The sequence below is a fragment of the Plectropomus leopardus genome, chromosome 14 (assembly GCF_026936395.1).
Source record: "Plectropomus leopardus strain MGB_pleo_1.0 chromosome 14, ASM2693639v1, whole genome shotgun sequence".
In the NCBI taxonomy this organism is placed as follows: Eukaryota; Metazoa; Chordata; class Actinopteri; order Perciformes; family Serranidae; genus Plectropomus; species Plectropomus leopardus.
Window position 1 is genome coordinate 27,409,595 of NC_142189.1, and position 20,620 is coordinate 27,430,214.

Here is a 20,620-nt window from a genome sequence, read left to right on the forward strand (position 1 = left end):
CAAGGCGCTCAGAGAATCAGCCCCATTAGCGATCTCACAAGAAATATCTCTATAGCGGCTCACGTACGCATCTGGCTGTGTTTAGTTGAAGATGCCCGAGCCGGAGTCAGTCTTTTGAAAATAGTTGCTTCTTTACTTGTTGCAGCCACCTGTGCTTCAGCTCCCTGCCATTACTTCGCCACACCTGTAATTTAAGACATAATGGCAACTGGAGAAGAGTGGCTGACAAGTGCTGCTGTTCCTTACAGATGTAGAGAGTCTAGACTGAGATTTTCAACGGGTATAAGCACTCGATTGACAGAGCATTCGGGGAATAAGACGGCTGTGAAATGGTGACATCAACCCTTAAAAAAACTGTGTGAGGAAGTTCAAGATCTCCAGGGTAACAGTGCAGACCTTGAACTGCAACTTTGTCAAATAAAAGAGTACGTCAGTGAAAGCCCCAAATGGATAAAGTGACAGAGCAGAAAAGTTCAATCAGGTCTGCTCTGCTCTACATGTGCAGCGAGAACTTGGAGAGCAAAGACAGAGGTGGATGTTATCCTCTCAGGAGCAGCAGGAAAAGGAAAAAGTAAAAGATGACTTTAGGCTATGTTGGTTGAGGTAAGAGGGATTACTGGAGTGCTTCCAAAAATGGTGAGAAACAAACAGAAGTGAACTCTCCATTCTCCCCACACTGTCTGGTAAAAAACAAGACTACAGCAAAGGCAATAACTGAGAATAGTCCAAATGAATCAAGTTATGATAAAAAGAGAGTTGTGAGAGGGTCCCCTAAAAATTTTGATCAGAGTTAAGGAGGTGCACGTACAGTCTTTTGTGTCAAAAACAAAAGACAGTACTTATGATTATGTGAGCACAGTGGTGGAGTAAAAGCAACACTAAAGTATGGATGTCTTCCCAAAATAGTTCAGTAGATTTACATCATTATTTTAAAAAAAAAAAGCCAGGCAGAAATGGCTAGAAATATATATATATACAATATCCTTTATTTCTAATTTTCATTAGAATAAATCTCAAATTATTTTTACAGATTTAGGGTCATTTTTACCACTGTTTTCAGGTCCTTTTCTTTCTTTACTTATTTTTTAAACTTTTCCCTTTTGCAGTTGTTTTTTGTGTTAATATTTTTGTACTTTTTACTAACTTAATAACAAATTTTGAGGTCATCTTTTCTTAAGTCACTCATTGACTTCTTCCCATATTTTGAAGTAAATCAAGCAGATGAGCCCAGGCTTCAAAGGCTTAAAGCGCATCTTTAAACCCCTCTAAAGTATTGTTTTTTCCACCCAAGGGAAGACTGAAAAAAACACAAATTTGTGGCAAGAAAAAAGTGAAAACATGCACCTCAGCTCTCCCAAAAGTCATCTAAAAGAAAAACTACGTAGCCCAGCCCTTTTACTTTGTCGTTCCGTCTCTTAATTACCATAGGAGGAAGAAATGGATATCAGAAGCTGTTTACTGTTTGATATCTGAATGTTAAATCAGCCGTGTCACAAATGCTAGAGTTATTCAAATTACAAGCCTCCTCTGTGATCACAGCACCCTGATCCGTCAGCCGTCTGACGTCTGAGGAGACGCTTGATGCAAAGCTCTTCTATCACGCGCAGGATTTGTGTGCTGATTCTGTGATCGAGCAACCTGGCAACTCTTATTACAACAGAGCCGAGCTGCACAAACACAGTGAGGCCGGCTTATTTGCCTCCGAGCTCGGCGTGCTTGAAGTGTCAGTCATTAGACGCAGTGAAAATCCTGATTTCATGGGAAAAGGTTTTGCTGATGTGTTGAATCATTTTGCTGCTCAAAGCCAATTAGCTCATTAACAACAACTTGCCTCAACATCAAGACACACTTAAACCTCCATGCAGGATGTAACACCAAAAGCTTTATGACGGATCACTGGGTGCAAAAGAGAAATTATCCAAACTTGGGGTGAGGAGAGGTGATCTGAGTCAGTGAGACAATAGTTTCACTCTGGCAGCAGGGAGAGAAAATTTAATTTAAAAAGTTTCTGATAATTATGAGCTCTGATGAAGATCAGCAGCAATGCGACCTTGTTCTTTTACTCTTACGCAGCCTGATGAGATGAATATGTGCGTCTGGGGCGAATGATTCAGTGACAATTTATTTCTACCTCCTCCTGTGTTTCAGTCATTATTCAGGATTTGACATTTTTAGTGAATCATAATCGTCTAACACAATGTTTCATGTGCTGCCCCCTCGAATCCCTCAGACGAAGTGACGATGGAAGAAGTGGGCCAGACCACCCAGCTGAGGGCGGGGGAGCTCATCATCATCGTGGTGGTACTTATCATGTGGGCAGGTGAGAACAAAACTGCACTCAGCTATACACACAGTGGGCCTCACTCAGCAACAATTTCTGAAGTTTCTCTTAATTTTCATTTAGGGCGCTTTTATATTACACACTCGTACTGCTCTGCACACAAAATTAGCTTTTAAAAATGAAGCTTTAAAAAAATATTCTACATTAATATTATTACTTCCGTTGAGTTGTTACTTTAACCATCAGCCTAAATCAGAATCAATTTTCAGAATTTTAACCCTTTAAATGCCAGTTTTTTTTCATGATGCTATGTTTATAGATAAAATAAAAATAAGAAAATAAAAATGTTTGTTTAAAAATAAACAAATAAAAGGGTTATTTTTATTTAAAGATATTAAAAGGAGAAAAAAAAATTTTTGAATGGATGTTAATCACTCAAAATAATTAAAACAGCCAAAATGATAAGCAGCAAGGTCCCATTTTTATTTAGAGGCTGGACAATGAAACAATTCTAAAATGATTATAAAATATATTTGCAAATCCATTTTTGAAATGATCCACTAATCATCTCAGCTGCTCTTGTACATTTTCAGATGGTTTGTGTGCAAAAATCAAAAGGTGTAAAGTAACTTGTAAGTAAAGTTATTTAATATCCGTGGTAAAAAGCACAACCTATTCTTCTGAAGTGCAGTGGTGTAGACGTGGTCTGAGATTAAAAATACCTCAAATGTGTAAGTGTCATTACAGTAATTAGGATCAATGGACTATGTATAGCAGTATTTTTTTGTCAACAAATTATACAATCCAATCATTATAATTAGCCTAAAATATAATCAAAATTTGATTATTATAATTCAGTCATTCATTCATTGTCCGTAACCGCTTGTCCTCGTAAGGGACGCAATAATTATTATTATTATTCATCAAATGTAATAGTTGTTTTTTCTCGCAGCGGACAACCATTTGTGGACAGTGAAAGTATTTTTTTCTTTTAAGGACAAAGGTACTGACGAAATAAGACCAAATCACTGATATAAACAAAAATAAGAGAAATTTGGTTTGTACATTGCCTCCTGCATGAGGCCCAATATTTCTGTTGTTATTTTACAAAGAATAACAGAAAAACAAAAGCTGGCTCATTCGTGTGTGTCTAAGCAGAGTTGGCTGATGATGAATACACTCCTCATCTCCTCCCAGGTGTCATCGCTCTCTTCTGCCGCCAGTACGACATCATCAAAGACAACGAGCCCAACAACAACAAGGACAAAGCCAAAAACTCCTCCGAATGCAGCACTCCTGAACATCCGACAGGGGGGCTGTTGCGCAGTAAGGTATAACCCACCCCCCCTCCTCCCTCCCCCGGGTGCCTCCCTCACAGCGGCGCCGGGCAGGTGAATGGTCCCGGCCACTTCTAGACTTCTTCCACTGACACTTCATGCACAATCACAGTAGGCGGGTTTCCATCAACCCTCAAATTACGCAAATTGAAATTGCGAGTATAAAATACGTCCAATAGAGACACTCCCACAACTCCCATTTATCGCAAAAAAAACATTTTTACCCTTGCATGAGGTGGTATTTCAGGCGATTCGACAAAGCCATATTTTGTAAAACTGCAATGGAAACACTTTTTTTGGCTTTTATAGGTCACATGGTTGGCTATGTGCTAGCAAGATGCAGCTACAAGAGCTGTCATTGCATCGCATAACTCTTTAAAAGTGAAGTGGATCATCTGAAAGTTTGGAAACCACAATTCCTCTGTAAAATCGTGGACTAGCAGCTCCCAGAAATCCCTCATACATGACCGCTCCCACGTATAAGGGGCTCGCCTTTCCATTATCTCTCACATAACACGCCTATGTCACCTTCGGTTGGAAATAATGACGGCTAGTGCGATGGATGCAATATAAATAAACCTGCCAATGTTTTGAACATCCACCGCCGCGCTCCTCTCAAGAGGTAAAGTTGCAGAACATCACTTAATAGAAGTGCAGTCATCTCGCAATTGTGTTTCATTGACTTTTTGAAAATATCGCTTAAACTTGGCGCAAATCTGTAATGGAAACCCGTCATCTGAGCCTCAGCTTCAACATGGCACCATAATGTGCATGACTCTGCAACATTCAAATAACAAACATGGCTTCAAATAAGTTCTTATTTTTGGTCAGTGCACAGAGCCCCATATCATATCCATTTCCTGCCTTCAAACCAGAGCAGAAAACACGTCAAAACAAATCTTTACCCCTTTCACGCTCCTGCTACGAACATCAATAAAACATCTGAGTGTACAGAGGCATCCTCATGCTCATTGAAGAAGCTTATTGTGTGATTTCCTGTGAGTCCTCCAGCCTTCTCATACCTGCCGTCTCCCTCTCTCCTCCCACAGTTCCCCAAGAACAACAACAACAACAATAGGATGCCATCTGTCAACATCATTGAGGTGTGACTGCCAGGACGTCTCCTCTTTATCCAAAAAACTTTGTGTTCTCACAAACAAGCGGGGCCCCTTTTAAGCCCATCTGCTTGTCAAGATGAGGCCGGGACTGTGGGCCCCACCCTCGGCGGCGTTTACTCTCCTTTGGCACGGGGCCTGCCGCTGAAGCCAAGCTGCATGACTCCGGAGGGTCAGTCCGGAGCTGATCTGAGAGCAGATCCTGCAGCCGAGCGACTGTGGCCACAGTTCAGGGGCCGAACCGTGCTCAATAACTACTGTACCATGGGGCAGCAGAGATTAGGGCCAAATGGCTCCGGCGGTGGAGAGACTGCAGATAAACCAACCCCAGGGACCAAAGCAAATGAACAGAGCCAGAGACCTTTTCATTCTCTCTGTCACTTCCTTCTTCTCTTTCAGTGCGTTATCTACAACCACAAACCTTCCCCATTAACGGGGCGGCTCTGAGATGCACCCACACTGTCGAAAACTCATATTCGACACCTGATTTTCTTCATCACATCCTGTTTTCTACGCTTTCTGTATCGGATGTAAACACCGTTGATTATCCAAGTGTATTATTGTAGTTTTACTTTTAACGAGGTGCCACTGGAGCAGTCCTGTTGTTCTGGTATCATTTTTTTTTTAGATCCCCACCCTTTCAGGCAGAAAACTCCTGTGGGAAATGTTTTCATTCTGCCGAGCTCATTTTCCCCCCTCAGGGAATCCAGACTCCACCTGGCTGACTTTGGAGCCATTTCTTTGACGTGCTGCGACGACGCCGGAGCGGCTTTAGAGCGATCACTTGGCTCACCGCCAGAGCTGAATCACCCAGAAAAGACTCAAGAGGCATCTCTGATCTGAACACGTACATACAGTAACGGCCAGGTGTGGTATCATATGGTCACGTTTGCTTTCGTCCTCTTTCATGCTTTTTATTATCAGAAATGTTACATTCCACGTCCAGGATGAGCCCTTTAGTATTCCCTCGTGTCTTTCTCTTTGATGGATTTCAAAGCATTCTGGGAAGGGAGAGGAGCAGCCACGATGGAGTGCATTCGTCTAATTAATGAACTTTTGAAAAGGGGGGCTGGACTCTATGGATGTCTGAAGAGATACCTTATATCAGCAATAACAGCCTTCGGTGAAGTGCGGAAGCGAGGACTCGAACTCTTGTAGCCTGTTCGTTCAAAAAACTCAACCTCCCAGCATGCCATGTTCATGCACATTGACTTTCAGAGTATTTCAGCGCTGTTGTAGAAACTTTCTGATGGAAAGCATGAGGAAAAAAAACTTTTTACGGGCCCAACACTCAACCCAGAGACTTCCTTATGACATCAACAGGTGTCACCAAGACAGAAGGGCTTCTATCAAAACTTTTTCACTAATCAAAGTCAACATTTGCGTTGAAACTCCACGTCGAGGAGACAAAAAAAGCAAGAAATCAGCTGTTGCCATACAGTACTGTGCACTGTGAGGGAACTCATTTTTAGGAAAGTAAACAGTGTATTTGAGGGCTGATTCAAACTCAGTAGTACTGCCTTAAAAATAATTGTATCTTATGATTTATCTAACCAGACAGAAGGCCCTGTATCTCACATTTGTGTCAAATTCATTCACATAATATTTAATTGTGTGTGCAAAGTTAAAGGAAATATTAAAGACATAGACTGAAGTTTTGAAAATCTGCCATTGAATGTGTAAATACATTTTATATTTCATGTTCCTGTTTGGTGGCTTAAAGAGCCTTTAATGTGGAAAGTGTAAAAGGGCCCTGCTAATGGTGAAGGTGATTTATTTAGAGTCCTTTCGATTTTTTTAGCTTCTTTCATAGCGCTCTTCTGCTGTTATGTATTTCTATTACATTATGTCATTGCGCTGTTTATGTGCAATAAGAAAAGACTCTTTTTGAGGAGGAAAATTATGAAAAAGTACTTTAAATAATTGCCCAAACATAATGGTTGGTAGCCTTTCAGCCGCTGGAAAATCTGTATTAACGACTCATCCTGCCTGGTCACTTATTGTAAACACACAAAAACACACGCGCAGGTCACATTTCCCGTGGCCTTGAGTGTGGAAGAGAAAGACAGAAAAGGTTGAGCGGAGTCGGTAGAATGATTACCAATGCAGCTTCCCTGCCTCCACTTCTGCTCTTATTAAGAGTTTCACTGAAAACTTCTACAGCTGAAGGTTGAATCCATTTTTTTTTCCTGGGAACACTGCACCCGGTAGCTGGCTCTGCGATCGATAGGCATCCATCCACACAGTAACGGATAATGATGATTGTCTCCCTGGATGGTTTCTTTGAACGGGCGCCATGTCTTAAGAGTGCCAACAATATATTTCGAAACGACATTCCCTGTAGGCTGTAAATTTACCCCCCTTCTCTTTGGTTGCTTAAATCGGTAAAACTAAAACTAGAGATCAGAGGTTCAGCTAGGAGTGCGTTTTCTTTATTTGAGTCAAGGGTGTAAGGACAGAGGGTGTCGTATGATGCTGTACAGATTTAATACCCCTTACAGGGCCGTTCACACCAAGCACTATAATTATAACCATAACTATAATGATGTCAGCATCCACACTGATGACCGATAACGTGTAAACAGCAGCGCAGAGCACGCGCTATGCACTCCGCGAAAACGGATGTTGACGAGCTGCTACTGGCTGTAAGTTGCGCAGAGGTTGACAAGAAACAAACAGGAAACAATAAACGATGTGAGTCTGAGAAATTCTTCAAAGACGACAGGAATTGGGAGAATCAAACACTGTATTTCGAGAGCTGCTGTGACATTCTGGCGATGGTAAAAGACGACATCAGAAAAGACCAAACCAGCTTCAGAGACCCCATCAGTGCCAGAGACCGTTTGGCTGGATGTCTCAGGTCAAATTACTTTTTGTGTAATCTGCAGCCCAACAGCTAATATAGTCATTTATAGCCGTGATTAAGTGATTATACCATGCTAAAGCTTGCTCCTAAATCCTAAATGAAAGGGATAAGCTGAATTAAGACACCAATCTTGTAATCACCCCTGAAACTATTTTGTAGAACTTTATTTTTGGCCCTTAAATGTACTGATGGCACCCAAATTGAGTACTTTAAATTCAGAGGATAGAATTTAAAATCTGTTATGTAGCCTTTCAATCATTTTATTAAGGTGTTTTTTTTTTTCAATCAACACTAAGGACTTTTTTTCTTTCGTCTTCTTCCTCTGATAGCGGTCAACAACTCCATCTCCTGGCCAGAATCAGCTGAAGTCAGGAAGACGAATCAACTACTGATGACTAAATTCACTGAAATAACAACAAAAAGAAAACCAAACGGTATAACAGTCCAGAGCTTCAGACATCTTTTTCAATATAAAAACATACATCACATGGTCAGCATTAGATGTCAGGATCTATGTTGGATGTGATGTCTAAATAAGACAGATTCTGATTGGCTGTTAGTATTTTTTATCATTCATGAAATCCCTAGAATTAATCCAGATAATATTGTTCGCCTTTTTGTTGACGTTATAGTTGTAGTATTGTCTCTGTCATCCACTTGAGTCGGAATGATTTTTAAAGTAGTTTTTAACTAAGTTATAGTTACAGTTATCACTCTTGGTGTGGATGACCCTATCAGGCAAGTTGTGAGATTTGGCTACATGAGTAAAAGTTACACAACAACTGAATAAAAATTAAAACTCCAAAAGATGATACACTCCTCTATGTTGCCACTGTAAATATTGTATTCTTTATTACCAATTTAAATGCAGGGCTTTTGTATAAATCCACTTTGGTGGCAGGTTGTAGTCCAACTTCACCGTTCAAGAACAGTTTGACATTTTGGGAATTTCTAACAGACTTAGACGAGAAGACGGATACCACTCTTATATCTGTACAATAAATATGAAGCTAGTTGTTGGAGTGGACTTTTGTGCCAAATTTGGAGAAATTTCCTTACGTCATTCTTGAGAGGTTTACAAGAATGACAAAGGCAAGGTCACAGTGACCTTGACCTTTGATCACCAAAATATCTAATAAGTTCACCATTGAGTCAAAGTGGATGTTTGTGCCAAATTCAACGCATTTTCACTCAAGGGTTCTTGAGATATCATGTTCATAAGAACGGGACAGACGGACGGACGGACGGACGGACAACCCAAAAACATAATGCTCTTAGCTATGGCTATAGTGCCAGCACTGAGGCATAAGAAATTCAGTTCAAAAAGATGTTTGAGAGAGACATGGATCAAGATAGGAAGGGGGAAGGAGCCCAGAGAGGCTGCTAGGCCTCAGAATTTGTTGTTCTGTCCCTGGCTAAAGACAGCAGCTGCATAATGCCGCATGACGTTAAAGACTAGAAACTAGGCTTCGAATTTAGGATACAAACATGAATGATATTGATCCCTCAGTCTAACTCTTGGCATAAAATCATATTTCCCAAAATGTCAAACTATGCCTTTAAAGGTTGCAGCTTCTGCATAAAAGCAGTGTGTTTGAGTGAGCTCTCCTGCACATAACTCAGCAGCCTCAGTTCGACGGTAAACAGCTGCAGAATAGAAATTGATTTTTCATAGAAGTGTGTTTATGTTAAATTACTACACAGAGGGTGAATTAGTGGATAACATCATGGTACCTAATTAGTCCGCACAGTCAAACCTGGTGGTGGACTTCAGTGAAGTACACGGACCTTAGTGTTCCTACTACTACAGAATCAGACTGGATTCATGTTACTTATAACTGCGACGCCATCCAGACACTATTAGTGTTTCTGGTTGGAACAGGTTAAGTAAACACCTGTCAGCTATAGACAGAAAAATCTTTTTCCTTTATCACTTTCCACTAATGGTGACTAAGAACTCAACATTCCACTTCAGCCCTGCGGTGGCGAACCACTCTTTTAACACACGGAGGACATGCTGTCAGTGTGACGCGTTCTCATGCTACGGTATGTGTGATTAAATGCCTGGAACACACTGTATGCTTGGTAGCGGTGATGGGACTACTTTGTGACGGAAAAGCAGGGCAGTAAAGAGGCACCGGCTATTTCAAAACAACTTACACAATATGTATTTTGTGTTAGACTGAAACACGGGAGTTGGACTATTTCATTATGAGTTCTTGAAATATAGGAATGAGATGTGCAAAGAAGCATGGTTTAGAAAAATGAACTGCTTTATTAGTGCTATCATGTTTATATTCATTGTATGAAGTGTACAGGAGTCATTGCTTAATGAGGGCTAGCATGGTTTAACTATTATGCACAAGGTTACACAACTTCAATTATGAAGAATATGGTGTATGCTTACTTGTGTATGCTTCAATAAAATATCTAATGTTTTCCACAAAAGTCTGTTTGATCTTAATGTGAAAAAGGAAATTAAAGAGATAGTTTGCAGAATATTATACTGTCACTGTGAAGTTGACCTTTGGGATATAAAATATCATTACTTTATCATTTTATCCTATTAGACATTTGTGTGAAATGATGTCATAATTACCGTACAAATTCTTGAGCTACAGACAAAAACATGTTTTGCAAGGTCACAGTAATCTTTAAACACCAAAACTTAACTAGTTCATTGTTGGGTCCAAGTGAACATTTGTGCCAGATTTGAAGAAACTCCATCAAGGCATTCTTGAGATATTGCGCTCTCAAAAACAGAACGCACGGACGTATGGATGTACGAAAAACCTGAACACATAATGCCTCTGGCCACTGCTATCGCCGTCCTGGACAGGCATAAAAATGCCTGCAGTAATAGGCTGCAAATAAAACTATACAATATTCTTTTTTTCTTTTAGATCTGGGTACGAAAATAATTGAATGCAGGAACACTGTAAAAAGAAAATATTTGTTTTAACTTAACATAGTTATTAGTTTTTTTTAAGTTGACTGAATTTGAGAAAATAAGTTAAATCATTACAGAATTACCTCAACATCTCTTCTCAAATACAGTAAATTTAAGTTTTTGTAGGCAGCCCACTCACTTATTTAGGTCAAAAAAATAATTCGTTTCTTTTCACAGTGTATTGTTTACCTGGAGAAATGTCAATACTACTTTGTGCTGGGTTATTTTGGTCAATACCTTAAAGCAACAGTTCAGGATTTTTGAAGCGAGGTTGTATGGGGAATTTATCCATAGTCAGTGTATTGCATACAGTAGATGTCATTCCTTATGCTGCTAGTTTGGGGAATCAGGCTTTAGTTTGACACAGAAGTTAAGCAATGTGCTGCAGCAAAATGTATTTTAGTCACCTTACAAAAGTTCAACATATTCCACAAATCCTAAAAACACGTCATAGTACAGTATATCGTTCAAAAATCATAAAAACGTCATAGAATAGTAGGTCATTGAAATTTTTTTTAAAAACGTCATCGTATAGCATGTTGTTCAAAAATGATCGTTGTGTGATTTGGTTGTTCCTCCTCACACAACATGTGATGCGCGCCGCTGCATTCGAAAAGTTTAACAATGTTCATCTCAGGGTGCGGCCACTGCACCCTGAGAAACAGACACTCAGAAGCACATGCGTGTTGCGACGGCGTCTGTGTGGCTTACGAATGTGCCTGCAGCATTGACAACAATGGAATCGATCACACAAAAGGCACGTTATCTGTTCGGCCCTTCACGATCTATTTTTCTCTTGGAAATCACTATCTGACGTTGAGGTAAAGCAGTGAAAAAACTCAATATAGCCTAAAATTAAATTGATATCATTTTAGGTGGGACATTTTTAAGGTGGCTAAAACGTGTTTTGTTGCTGACCCCTGAACTGCAGAACAATGTTTGGCTTGCATGTTGGTCTCCAGCCTGCTTCTCCAACCTGGTACTTCCACTGTTTATAATTTACCGTCCCTGTATAAGTACCTCATACAACCCTGTTAAAAAAATTGAAACCATCCCTTTAAGTGGTGACATAAAGTAAGTGCGAAGTAAGTGCAACATAAGTGTGAAGATAACATTGTCTAAACCTTTCTGGACAAAGGAAAATCTTTTTTGTTTTTTTGTTTTTTGGAGGGGGGGGGGTCTCTGTGTCAGAACCAAGGAAGACAGACTTATTCTTTAGTGAATAAAACATGTGAAGCTCAGGCTTCAACTGTCACAGTTTTCTCCATCAAAAAAAAAAAGCACACGGAGCTACGAACTGTTACTGGAAAGGAATGAGTTTTGCCTGAGAAAGACATTATTTCTCCTGAAAAATTCACCCAACTACATGGTTTCAGGAGACTACGTGTACTGTCGAGTCAGCAGCTTGTGCAAGAAAATGTGCCTGAATGTGTAATGACTTTCAAATCAATGAAACCTAAACAGCAAAACACAACAAATCACTTTGATCGTACTCCGGTCCCACATTAGATTACGTGCATCCATGCATCAATACGAGAGCAACCGCTGGGTTGACCGAGCAGCCGAGAGGAGGCTGTGGGATTTTATAGCCGTCATGTACCATTTCAATCTCTCAGTCTGCTGCTTCTGTTTTGACAAAAAGCAACACAGCCGCAGAAGAACTGCGAGGCAGGAACACGGACTGCTCCCTGACGACTGAGCTCTTGCTCGTGACACTAGAGGGGCGAAACATTGTTGGAAGGTGCGGAGAGGGCGCTGCGGCTGCTCTGCTGCGCACGTGCCCTGCAGTGTGCACAGTGTGTGTCACGAGGCCTTCACTGACACCCACACACCTCTGCCTTCTGGATGGCTGGCCAGGGATGGCTGCCCCACTATCTGTACAGAGAGGACTACTTTAACAGCCTGCATTATTCAACGAGAGGGACCCATGCTGATAAGGTCTGTGTATTTGGGCTCCCTGGGGTCATTTCTGTCTGCCTGTACCACATGATGTAAAGTACACTCAGAATAAAGCTAAAAGGTGAGGCACTATTATCCAAACATTAACAGGGAACGACAAACGTGATGTGAGTTGAATAGATTCGGTTTTATTATGACTACTTCATCATCAGCGCTGTCTCGCCCCCACACAAACACAAACCCTGCTCTCACTCTGGGGGCCGAGTTCTCCTCTCAGCACCCGTGGCACTTACACTTCTCTCACAGTGTTACGGGCCTTAATGAGACCGCAGAGCAGAGTCCTCCGAGCAGCTCAGACCGCACTGTGCTCACTGCTGCTAAGTTAAAAAGGTCCGTTCACGCAAATCACTAAAACATTTTACCATGTAACCTCTCTGCGTCATGTTTATTCGCCAGGTTTTGATATGTAAACCACTGACACATCCTCAAAAAAAAAAAAAAAAAAAAGATTTTCCAAAGGAATTTTGTTTTATGGATCTCACAAACTAACTTTAAAGAGCTCAAAAGCAAGGTTCCCAGACTGTTTTACTACAGACCTTGTTGTGAATCGCTTTATTGAATTTTTGGATCAAAACAGTGCTATAAAAGTGTCCACAGGTCTGAGGATGATTCAGATTATTGAGGACATATAAATGCACACATATCCTCCATTTCAATTTAGGGTACAGTTGAAAAATGTTTCTATGATGTTGGTGAACAGACCTTAAAAACAATCACTTCTGCTAACAACATAACATTGGGTGGGGCACAAACGATTAATTCCAACATCTAAAATATATTAAATGACATTATAAATGCTAGGGTTGACTCAATTTTGAGCTAAATGTGCAGGAATGTCCATGAACATACATGTGCTGAGGTTTGCATGCAGGACAGGCTCAAACCTCATTTAAACATTTCAAAGAATACGTCATAAATTCACAAACACACAGGACTTGACAACAGGGACAACGTCACAGGACCGTGTGACAATGTGCAATAATGCAATCCAAAATGCCAACCTAATTTCTTCAATAGTAAAACTTTCAGTGCTGCAGGTTGCGTTTTCACAATAATTTTCAGAAACAAAAGTGACGCCATCGGAAGTCGAAGAGACGAGAAGTCAACAGGAACACAAACGTGTCAGGACAGGCCTGAGACTGTAAACATGAGCACGTGATACCCACACAAAGAGAACAAACAGAACAGACACTGAGCTGTTTTTTGACTGGTACAAACGAAAATGATGATTGTTTGTAGACTCCATGCTGACAACACACGTCAGCGGGGACATTAAGGGCCATAATCACTAGTTTTGAAAACTCGGTTGCCCTAAAAACTGAATCATCACGATGTGGCTCTGACAAAAACAATCACTTCCATACAGCCAACTGGCTATTTATTTCAAATGCAGAGCTCGGTGATATCAGCAAATTTTGATTTATTTCTCATGTCCAGCTGTAACTTAAACATTCAAATATGTAATTAAACACTTTGGTCCAGCTGATCTGACATTTCTGCTCTGCTGACTTTAATTTCTGTGTTGCTTTGTTATCGCCTTTCAGAAATCAAATCTACCAGAAGCTCAGCAACGTACCGCTGCGGACGAGCCCGCAGCCCTCATTACCAGAGTAAGTGTACATGATATTTGAATATTTTCTCTTCTTTCCCTTACACACAAATCGATCGAGGCCGCAGTAGACCCAGTGTAAAAAAAATACTCTGTCAATGGAGTCTGGTGGCTTTGAAATAATCACTCTGATTTCCTGATGAAAAGCTTGCACAGTAAAGTGGTGAAAATATTATAAATACAGCATACATTTTAACTGATACTGAATTTTTTGGTAGACCTTGTTAGGTGGCTAAACACTAGCCAATATAAGCAGTGTTTGCTCAGTGCCACTTGATTTTAGCATTGATTCTGTCTATTGTTATACCCACTATTCTTATTTATCAGAAAAATAATACAACCGTGCACCAATCCGTGTTTCTCTCTTTCACCAGACTACAAAAAATATTTGCTTCACTTCCTTTTTAACTCTTCATAAAACACTTTTCATTTAAGCTCAACAGAAACAAAACTCACCAAAACTGTCTTAATTTTTTTTGTTAATGATCTAGTTAGTCAGCTGTTCAAACAATCAAACTCAGGTTTAGTTGAATTAAACCCTTAATTCACTGAGGTAGATGTGAAAATATGCTGGTCTGCCTCTCAGCGGCGGCTCTAACTCGATCTGCAGAGGCAGCTTCAGTACACCACGCTTCAACAAACATGCACTAATGGCAACAAAAGAAACAGGGATATATGGTCGTATCTAATAGAAACGGATTGCATATTTGACACCGTATGTGGTTATGTGGTTCTGCTAGGAACCACATAACTTCAGTTCGCACCTTGTTGGTTTGTTTATACAAGTTACCCTCACTACAACGGTGGCAATGGCAACAACACACGTAAAAACCTCCATCTCTCCGATTAGAGTCAATGTCTGTTCTGCTTATTCTTTTTCTATGAGAATACCTCAGCGCTCATTACAAGCTCAACATTACAAACTGCAAAAGTACAAAACACACATAAATACATATTAAAACAGGCACACTTTCAAATATTAAAAAAGGCATGCCATTTAAGACGCCTGAAACCCTTGACTTCCTTACTATAATTCCACAACACAACAAAGAAAAATGTCCAAACAACTTTAGCAAACCTGACTTCTTACAAAAATTTTTGGAACATTGGAAAAGCGCCTGTGTGTATCGTTCTTTGCCTTCCACTCGTGGAGCGTCATTTTTGGATGTTTGTTTCCGAACCTCCGTGTGTAGTTCCTAAAAGTAAGCAAAGATTCGTATTTTACATTGGCTGACAGGTCTGCCTTAAATCCACACCTCCTCATAACTATTAAGAAACCCAACGAAAAAAAAATATACCTCCTCGTAATGTCGGATGGATGCTGCCACTGCCTGCCTGTCCCTGGCGTCTGGTCGGCCACATGTGTCATTAGATTCTGCAGCTCAGACGTGACATCTTCAGGAAACAAAAATGTGCATTTTTCAAAACCAGATTTAAAAATAAAGACTTTCATATGGACTGAAGCACTGTTTGCTGTTTGCAGTAACGTCAAGGTTAAAAGAAAATTTTAAAAAACTGCATCACACATATAATGAAACAGAGCAAGCGCTTAACAAATTCGTTTTTAGCCACCAAATTTTTTTTTTTTTAAATCAATCGGTTAAAGGGCATGCTATACTTGGAATATTTTCACCACTTTAGTTCGCTGTCCAAAAAGCCTTTTCCTTTTAGCAATTAGTTATGTCAACGCTACCAGACTTCATTGATTAAAGCAGTAATTTTACTTTTCAGAACACCGGAGATGCTGTGTTGCCTGGTTAGTGAGTCAGGTAAGGTGGAGAACAGAAGTGCAGCATAAGCTTCAAGCGACAGACGTCTTTTTAGCTGGCTAAATGCAGCCCCCGTCCACCGCAGTATATTCCTGAGCTTCGGCACTGTTGGATTGGGTTTATCAAAGACACTAGCGAAGATACACATTACAGATCAGACAGATCGGAGCACCGCGTTTAAAAATATATCTTTAAAAATTACAGCTTGAGATGACAACAGAAATAAATACATTTGCCGATTTCACACAGCTCCAAAATTGAAATCAGCTGAAAGTTTTCTTCTCGGAAATGATTGTTGCAGCGTCACGGTGACTCAGGCGGATGAAGAGCTGATAACAGGGCTTCTCACACGTTCACTGATTTGTGGTGGACCACTACATCTAAACCATCCGCTGCCACGGTTACATTTTTGGAGCTGGGCTGTTAATCAGGAGTGGTAGTTAAATATATACACTGTTGGGTGTTTTTTATAGCGCGTTAGAAGCAGAGACGAGCAGCAGAACGTCAGGCGCGTTAAAAGTGAAACTAAACTTTAATTTCGCTAAAACTTTGCTTTAACTTACAGACATCTCTCATCCATCGATCTGATCTGATCTGATCAGCTGTGAATATATCAACAGATCAACTATCCAGCCCTCGCAGACATTCAGCTGCAGAGGAGAAAAAGAAGCCCCATCTGCTGCGCTGCATTCAAGGACCCACAAACACGTCTGATGCTGGAGTGATCACACAGAATTATCAAAACGGACACACGATCATTTAAAATATGAACCCCCCATCGGAGTCTGTCATCACTCTGTCTGCAGTGTAATTCATACACGACTGATAAAGCAGAGACCTGTACAGTAACGAGATCAAAGACCGCCTCTGTCTCTGACCACAAACACCTGTGCACTAAACATTCAGTCCATGAGCCAGTATTGTTTTAACACCAAGTTTACATTTTTTTAGAAATTGCTTTTTACAAACCTGCAACCTCGTTAGCACCCCTCCATCCCATGTGCATCGAGTAAAAAAAATGTGTTTAAAACAATATCTGCATTTTTTCCAGTGTACTCCAACACAGAATTTGAATTGGCTCAAACTACAATGAAACCTGCCTCTTATGAAATAATCCATTATAGCTGGTGTCAGTGTGTTTCTCTAGTATTTGTGTTTTAGCACAGGGTCATACCTTCATCAGCACAGGGCTGTTCCCGCATGTGTCGCATCACAGAGTGTACGTAAAGCCGTTTCTCGCGCTCCCAATCCAAGTCGCTGTCAAACACCACCGGCCTGAAAAAAACAAAATGGCTATAAGAGCACGCTTAACCACATTCAGCCACTGAAGACATCTCAGGCTTCACACAGCAATCTGTGAGGACAGTAAACACAACATATGGACCTACAGACACACACACAGACAGACAGACAGACAGACAGACAGGTGAGTATGAGACTCCATCAAGGACACACTCAGCGGCCCTTGCGATCATTGAGTCATAATCAAAACTTCCATACTGTGTTTTATGTGGGTGTACTGCTCCCTCTAGAGGTGAGAGCAGCGACTACACTACCTTTGATTCTTTCCAGACACATTTGACATACCTGCCTCTGCTGTCTGTGCTGAGCTTGGGGGGCTTAGCAGTGTGCGCTGACCCCGGAGGTGCTGGCGCTTTGCTGCTCGAAGGGTTCTGATTCATAGCCACCACAACAGACTTGACCTTAAAAAAAACACACAATTTGTGTGTGTGTGAATAACCAGTATAAAAACCATACTATAACTGTATTGTAGTTACCCCCGCTACAACGGTATAGTTATATATATATATATATATATATATAACTATACCGAGTTCGTTGTACCCTGTTAGCTCTGACCGAGGTCGCAGGGTTTCGAGAGCCAGCTCAGTTAAAGAGAGTGTGGCTCTGTTGACTCTGTAGTATACCTCCCTGATGAAACAGCTTACCTTCACTCGGAGGGGTAATGTTTTCTCAAAGCTTGTATCCAAGGTTGTCTCCTCTTCCGCAGGCGCACCATGACAGACGGAGGACTGCAGCAGGGGGGGACCAACCGTCCACCCCTCTTCCACTTCACCTTCTAAAGAGTCTACGGGAGAATTATGAGACTTTAACAGTGGCCAAATTACAACAGGACACAAAACACCAACTGTGAAGGAATTATGCAGCCCAGACAGCTCAGTTTGTTTATGACAATCTGGCTCAGATTAACTTTAAGGATGGTGCAGGAAGGTCGCTGGTGCCTATAACCAATCTATTTTGTCTCGATTGCTAGAGTTAGGGGGAGGCCGCTAAGAGCGAACAGACTGAGAGAGGTTCTTACCTATTTTACATTCCTTTGTGTAGGACATGGAGAAATAACCTTTATCATCTTCTCTATCATTTACATTCAGGTGCATTTCTTTTTCGAGCTCCTCTCGTCCTTCCTCCACTTGTCCATCTCCTCTTTCCAGCTTTTCTCCACGAGCCACAGTGGGAGTTGCGACTGGATTGTTTTGAAATGTGTTGCCGCTTGGGCTTTTGCAGATCCCTACATTGGCAGAAAATCCTAAAGTGGTATTTTTTTGGCCCAAAGGATTGAGGCACAAGATGTCATCAACATCACAGTCAAACACAGGTGGGACATTTAGGAGGTCCTCCTCAGATGATGAACAATGTAGCACAGTCCCTTCATCAACCCCTGCCTCTGCTGAAGACCCACTTTCCACATGCTGAGGATGCAGCGGAGAGCTCACGCTTTTTTTTTCAGGCATGGAGATCACAAAGGAGCACACCGAGTCCTGTCTTGCAGGAGGGCTGCTGTAGTCCATGACACAGCCGAGGTCAGGGGACAAGTCCTTTGGACTAAGGGCCTTTTTTGCCGGAGTCTCATAATCATCTGGATTGTCTTCCGCCCGTTTTCTTTTTATGGCACAATTGTTTACTATCTCAATTTTAAAATTTATGAATGGGTTTGAGAGCCTTCCCTGGTGATGGAGACTGGCTTTTTCCTCACAACTGATCATCCTTGAGTAAATAGACAGCGGCGCCAAATGTTTGGCTGGATTGAGCCTATTGAAAACTGTGTCTGTTGTTGAATGAAATATTTTGTCCATGTCTGTTGAAAAGAAAGAAAGAACACATACACCAGACCATCAGTTACACTGAGATTATCAATTAGGGAAACAGCAAAACAAACAAACAAAAAAAACATCCAATGAATGGATCTAAATCATAGTATAAAATATTTCACATTTTTAGGCGTTTCAAATATTTTTACTTCATTAGTAGCTCGAAGATTACCAGAACCATCTACAGTGCCTTAAACCACAGAAACTCAACTCGCTTTAGTTTGGGCTGCTTATGCAAAACGACAGGAGGCCAGCAGCCATATACATTTTTCTAGGATTTTAGGATTTTTCAAGGGTTTGACGACATTTCTCAGTTTTGAAGATGTTTAAAGGATTTTCGAATGCTTTTAATATTTCAGTACATTTCGAGGATTTTAAGACATTTTTAGGCTTTTCGGATGTTTCTATGATTTTCGAAGAATTCTATGATGAGGACATTTCTCAGATTTCAGAACATTTCTAGGATTTTGGACAGTTCCCAGGACTTTAGGACATTTCTAGGATCCCAGGACATATCTGGAATTTTAGGACATTTTTAGGGGGTTAGCTAAAACCTCAGTCAGGGGTGCTGGGGATCTGTTTACTGGTGTAAAAATGTAAAAAAAAAAATAAGTGACTGATTGATTGGTTCAAAATCGTGTATGCCAAGAAAAGCAAACCTATTTTAGTAAATTTGATCCATCATCCCCTATAAAGTATTAGGAAGTGCATGACTAACCAAAACTTTTAATCTAAACCTAAATAAATCAGAAATGAATGGACACACTTGCCACAGTCCACTGGAGGCTTGAAGTGATCTTCACAAACTAATAATGTGCACCAAGCTTTACTCAAACCCCCAGGATTATCCTCAATTTAAAAGTAAACAAAGACACGCTGTCACTGTAACCTTTTCTTCAACATATGCTCTGTTTAATGGCGACCTCCTCACAAACATCGGCCTATCAGCACGAGCCAGCCTCAAGTGCTGTTAAAAGCCTGTTATTTACTAAATGTTGCACATATTGCGCATTTTTCACCTCCAGCGAGACGCCTTGTCATTAATTTTCTGTAACAAAGCTAAAAGGTGGTTCACTGGTCAGTTCGCGGTTAGCTAAAATATTTCCCTAAATGTCGCGTGAACGTCGCAGTTATCTGACATTAGCTAAAGGCAAAACATTCAAAACGCACGGGAAAAAATACGTCGCACTAAATTCACTTCGACATTTGCAAACTCCACTTCTAAGATGCATTTCCAAACATTTAAGTACACAAATGTAATAAGAATTGACTGTGGTGCACAAAGCTAAAAGCACTGGGCGGGAATTAGCGCTATCATGCAATGCTTCCGTCAAAGTTAGGCTAAGGTTAGCTAGCTAGCTAACTTCGTTTGCGCTGCTAATAATTTGGCAAACAAAAGGCAAATTGTTAGCTGCACCTCTAGGCACAATGAAGCCGACCAACTGTTTTTGTCTGCCAAAATGTGATAGAACTTAAATAAACTCACCTCCCATCGGAAATCTGCAGCTGGAAACATCAGTGCTAGCTGTGTCTCTATCGCACATGTTTGCGTGTCTCGGTCACGTGCACTCGTGCCCGGTACATGAACGCGCAGAGGGAGGGGGGGCGCTGTTGAAGTTCAAAC

At 40.8% G+C, this 20,620-nt stretch overlaps 2 protein-coding genes across 7 annotated transcripts in view; one reads left to right on the forward strand and one right to left on the reverse strand.

Annotated features, from left to right (window-relative positions):
• Nucleotides 1-10,059, forward strand: part of fndc5a (fibronectin type III domain containing 5a) — a 46,778-nt gene extending 36,719 nt beyond the window's left edge. For 2 of the 3 annotated variants that reach the window (XM_088087463.1, XM_042501242.2), the window contains 3 exons: nt 2,231-2,320; nt 3,479-3,612; nt 4,668-10,059. In XM_088087463.1, coding sequence (XP_087943589.1) covers nt 2,231-2,320; nt 3,479-3,612; nt 4,668-4,727 — 284 coding nt within the window. In that variant the 3' untranslated portion in view covers nt 4,728-10,059. Of the gene's footprint in view, nt 1-2,230; nt 2,321-3,478; nt 3,673-4,667 lie in introns of all 3 variants that reach the window. The other variant, XR_015778665.1, reaches the window with a different exon arrangement.
• s100pbp (S100P binding protein) overlaps nt 1-20,620 on the reverse strand; it is a 46,216-nt gene extending 25,596 nt beyond the window's left edge. For 2 of the 4 annotated variants that reach the window (XM_088087459.1, XM_088087461.1), the window contains exons 1-5: nt 20,483-20,620; nt 18,210-18,983; nt 17,836-17,975; nt 17,474-17,589; nt 17,061-17,161 (exon numbers count right to left, since the gene is read on the reverse strand). In XM_088087459.1, the coding sequence (XP_087943585.1) occupies nt 17,061-17,161; nt 17,474-17,589; nt 17,836-17,975; nt 18,210-18,983; nt 20,483-20,540 (1,189 nt within the window). In that variant the 5' untranslated portion in view covers nt 20,541-20,620. Of the gene's footprint in view, nt 1-7,965; nt 8,004-12,627; nt 15,314-15,415; nt 15,513-17,060; nt 17,162-17,473; nt 17,590-17,835; nt 17,976-18,209; nt 18,984-20,482 lie in introns of those variants that run through there. The other 2 variants (XM_088087460.1, XM_088087462.1) reach the window with 2 other exon arrangements.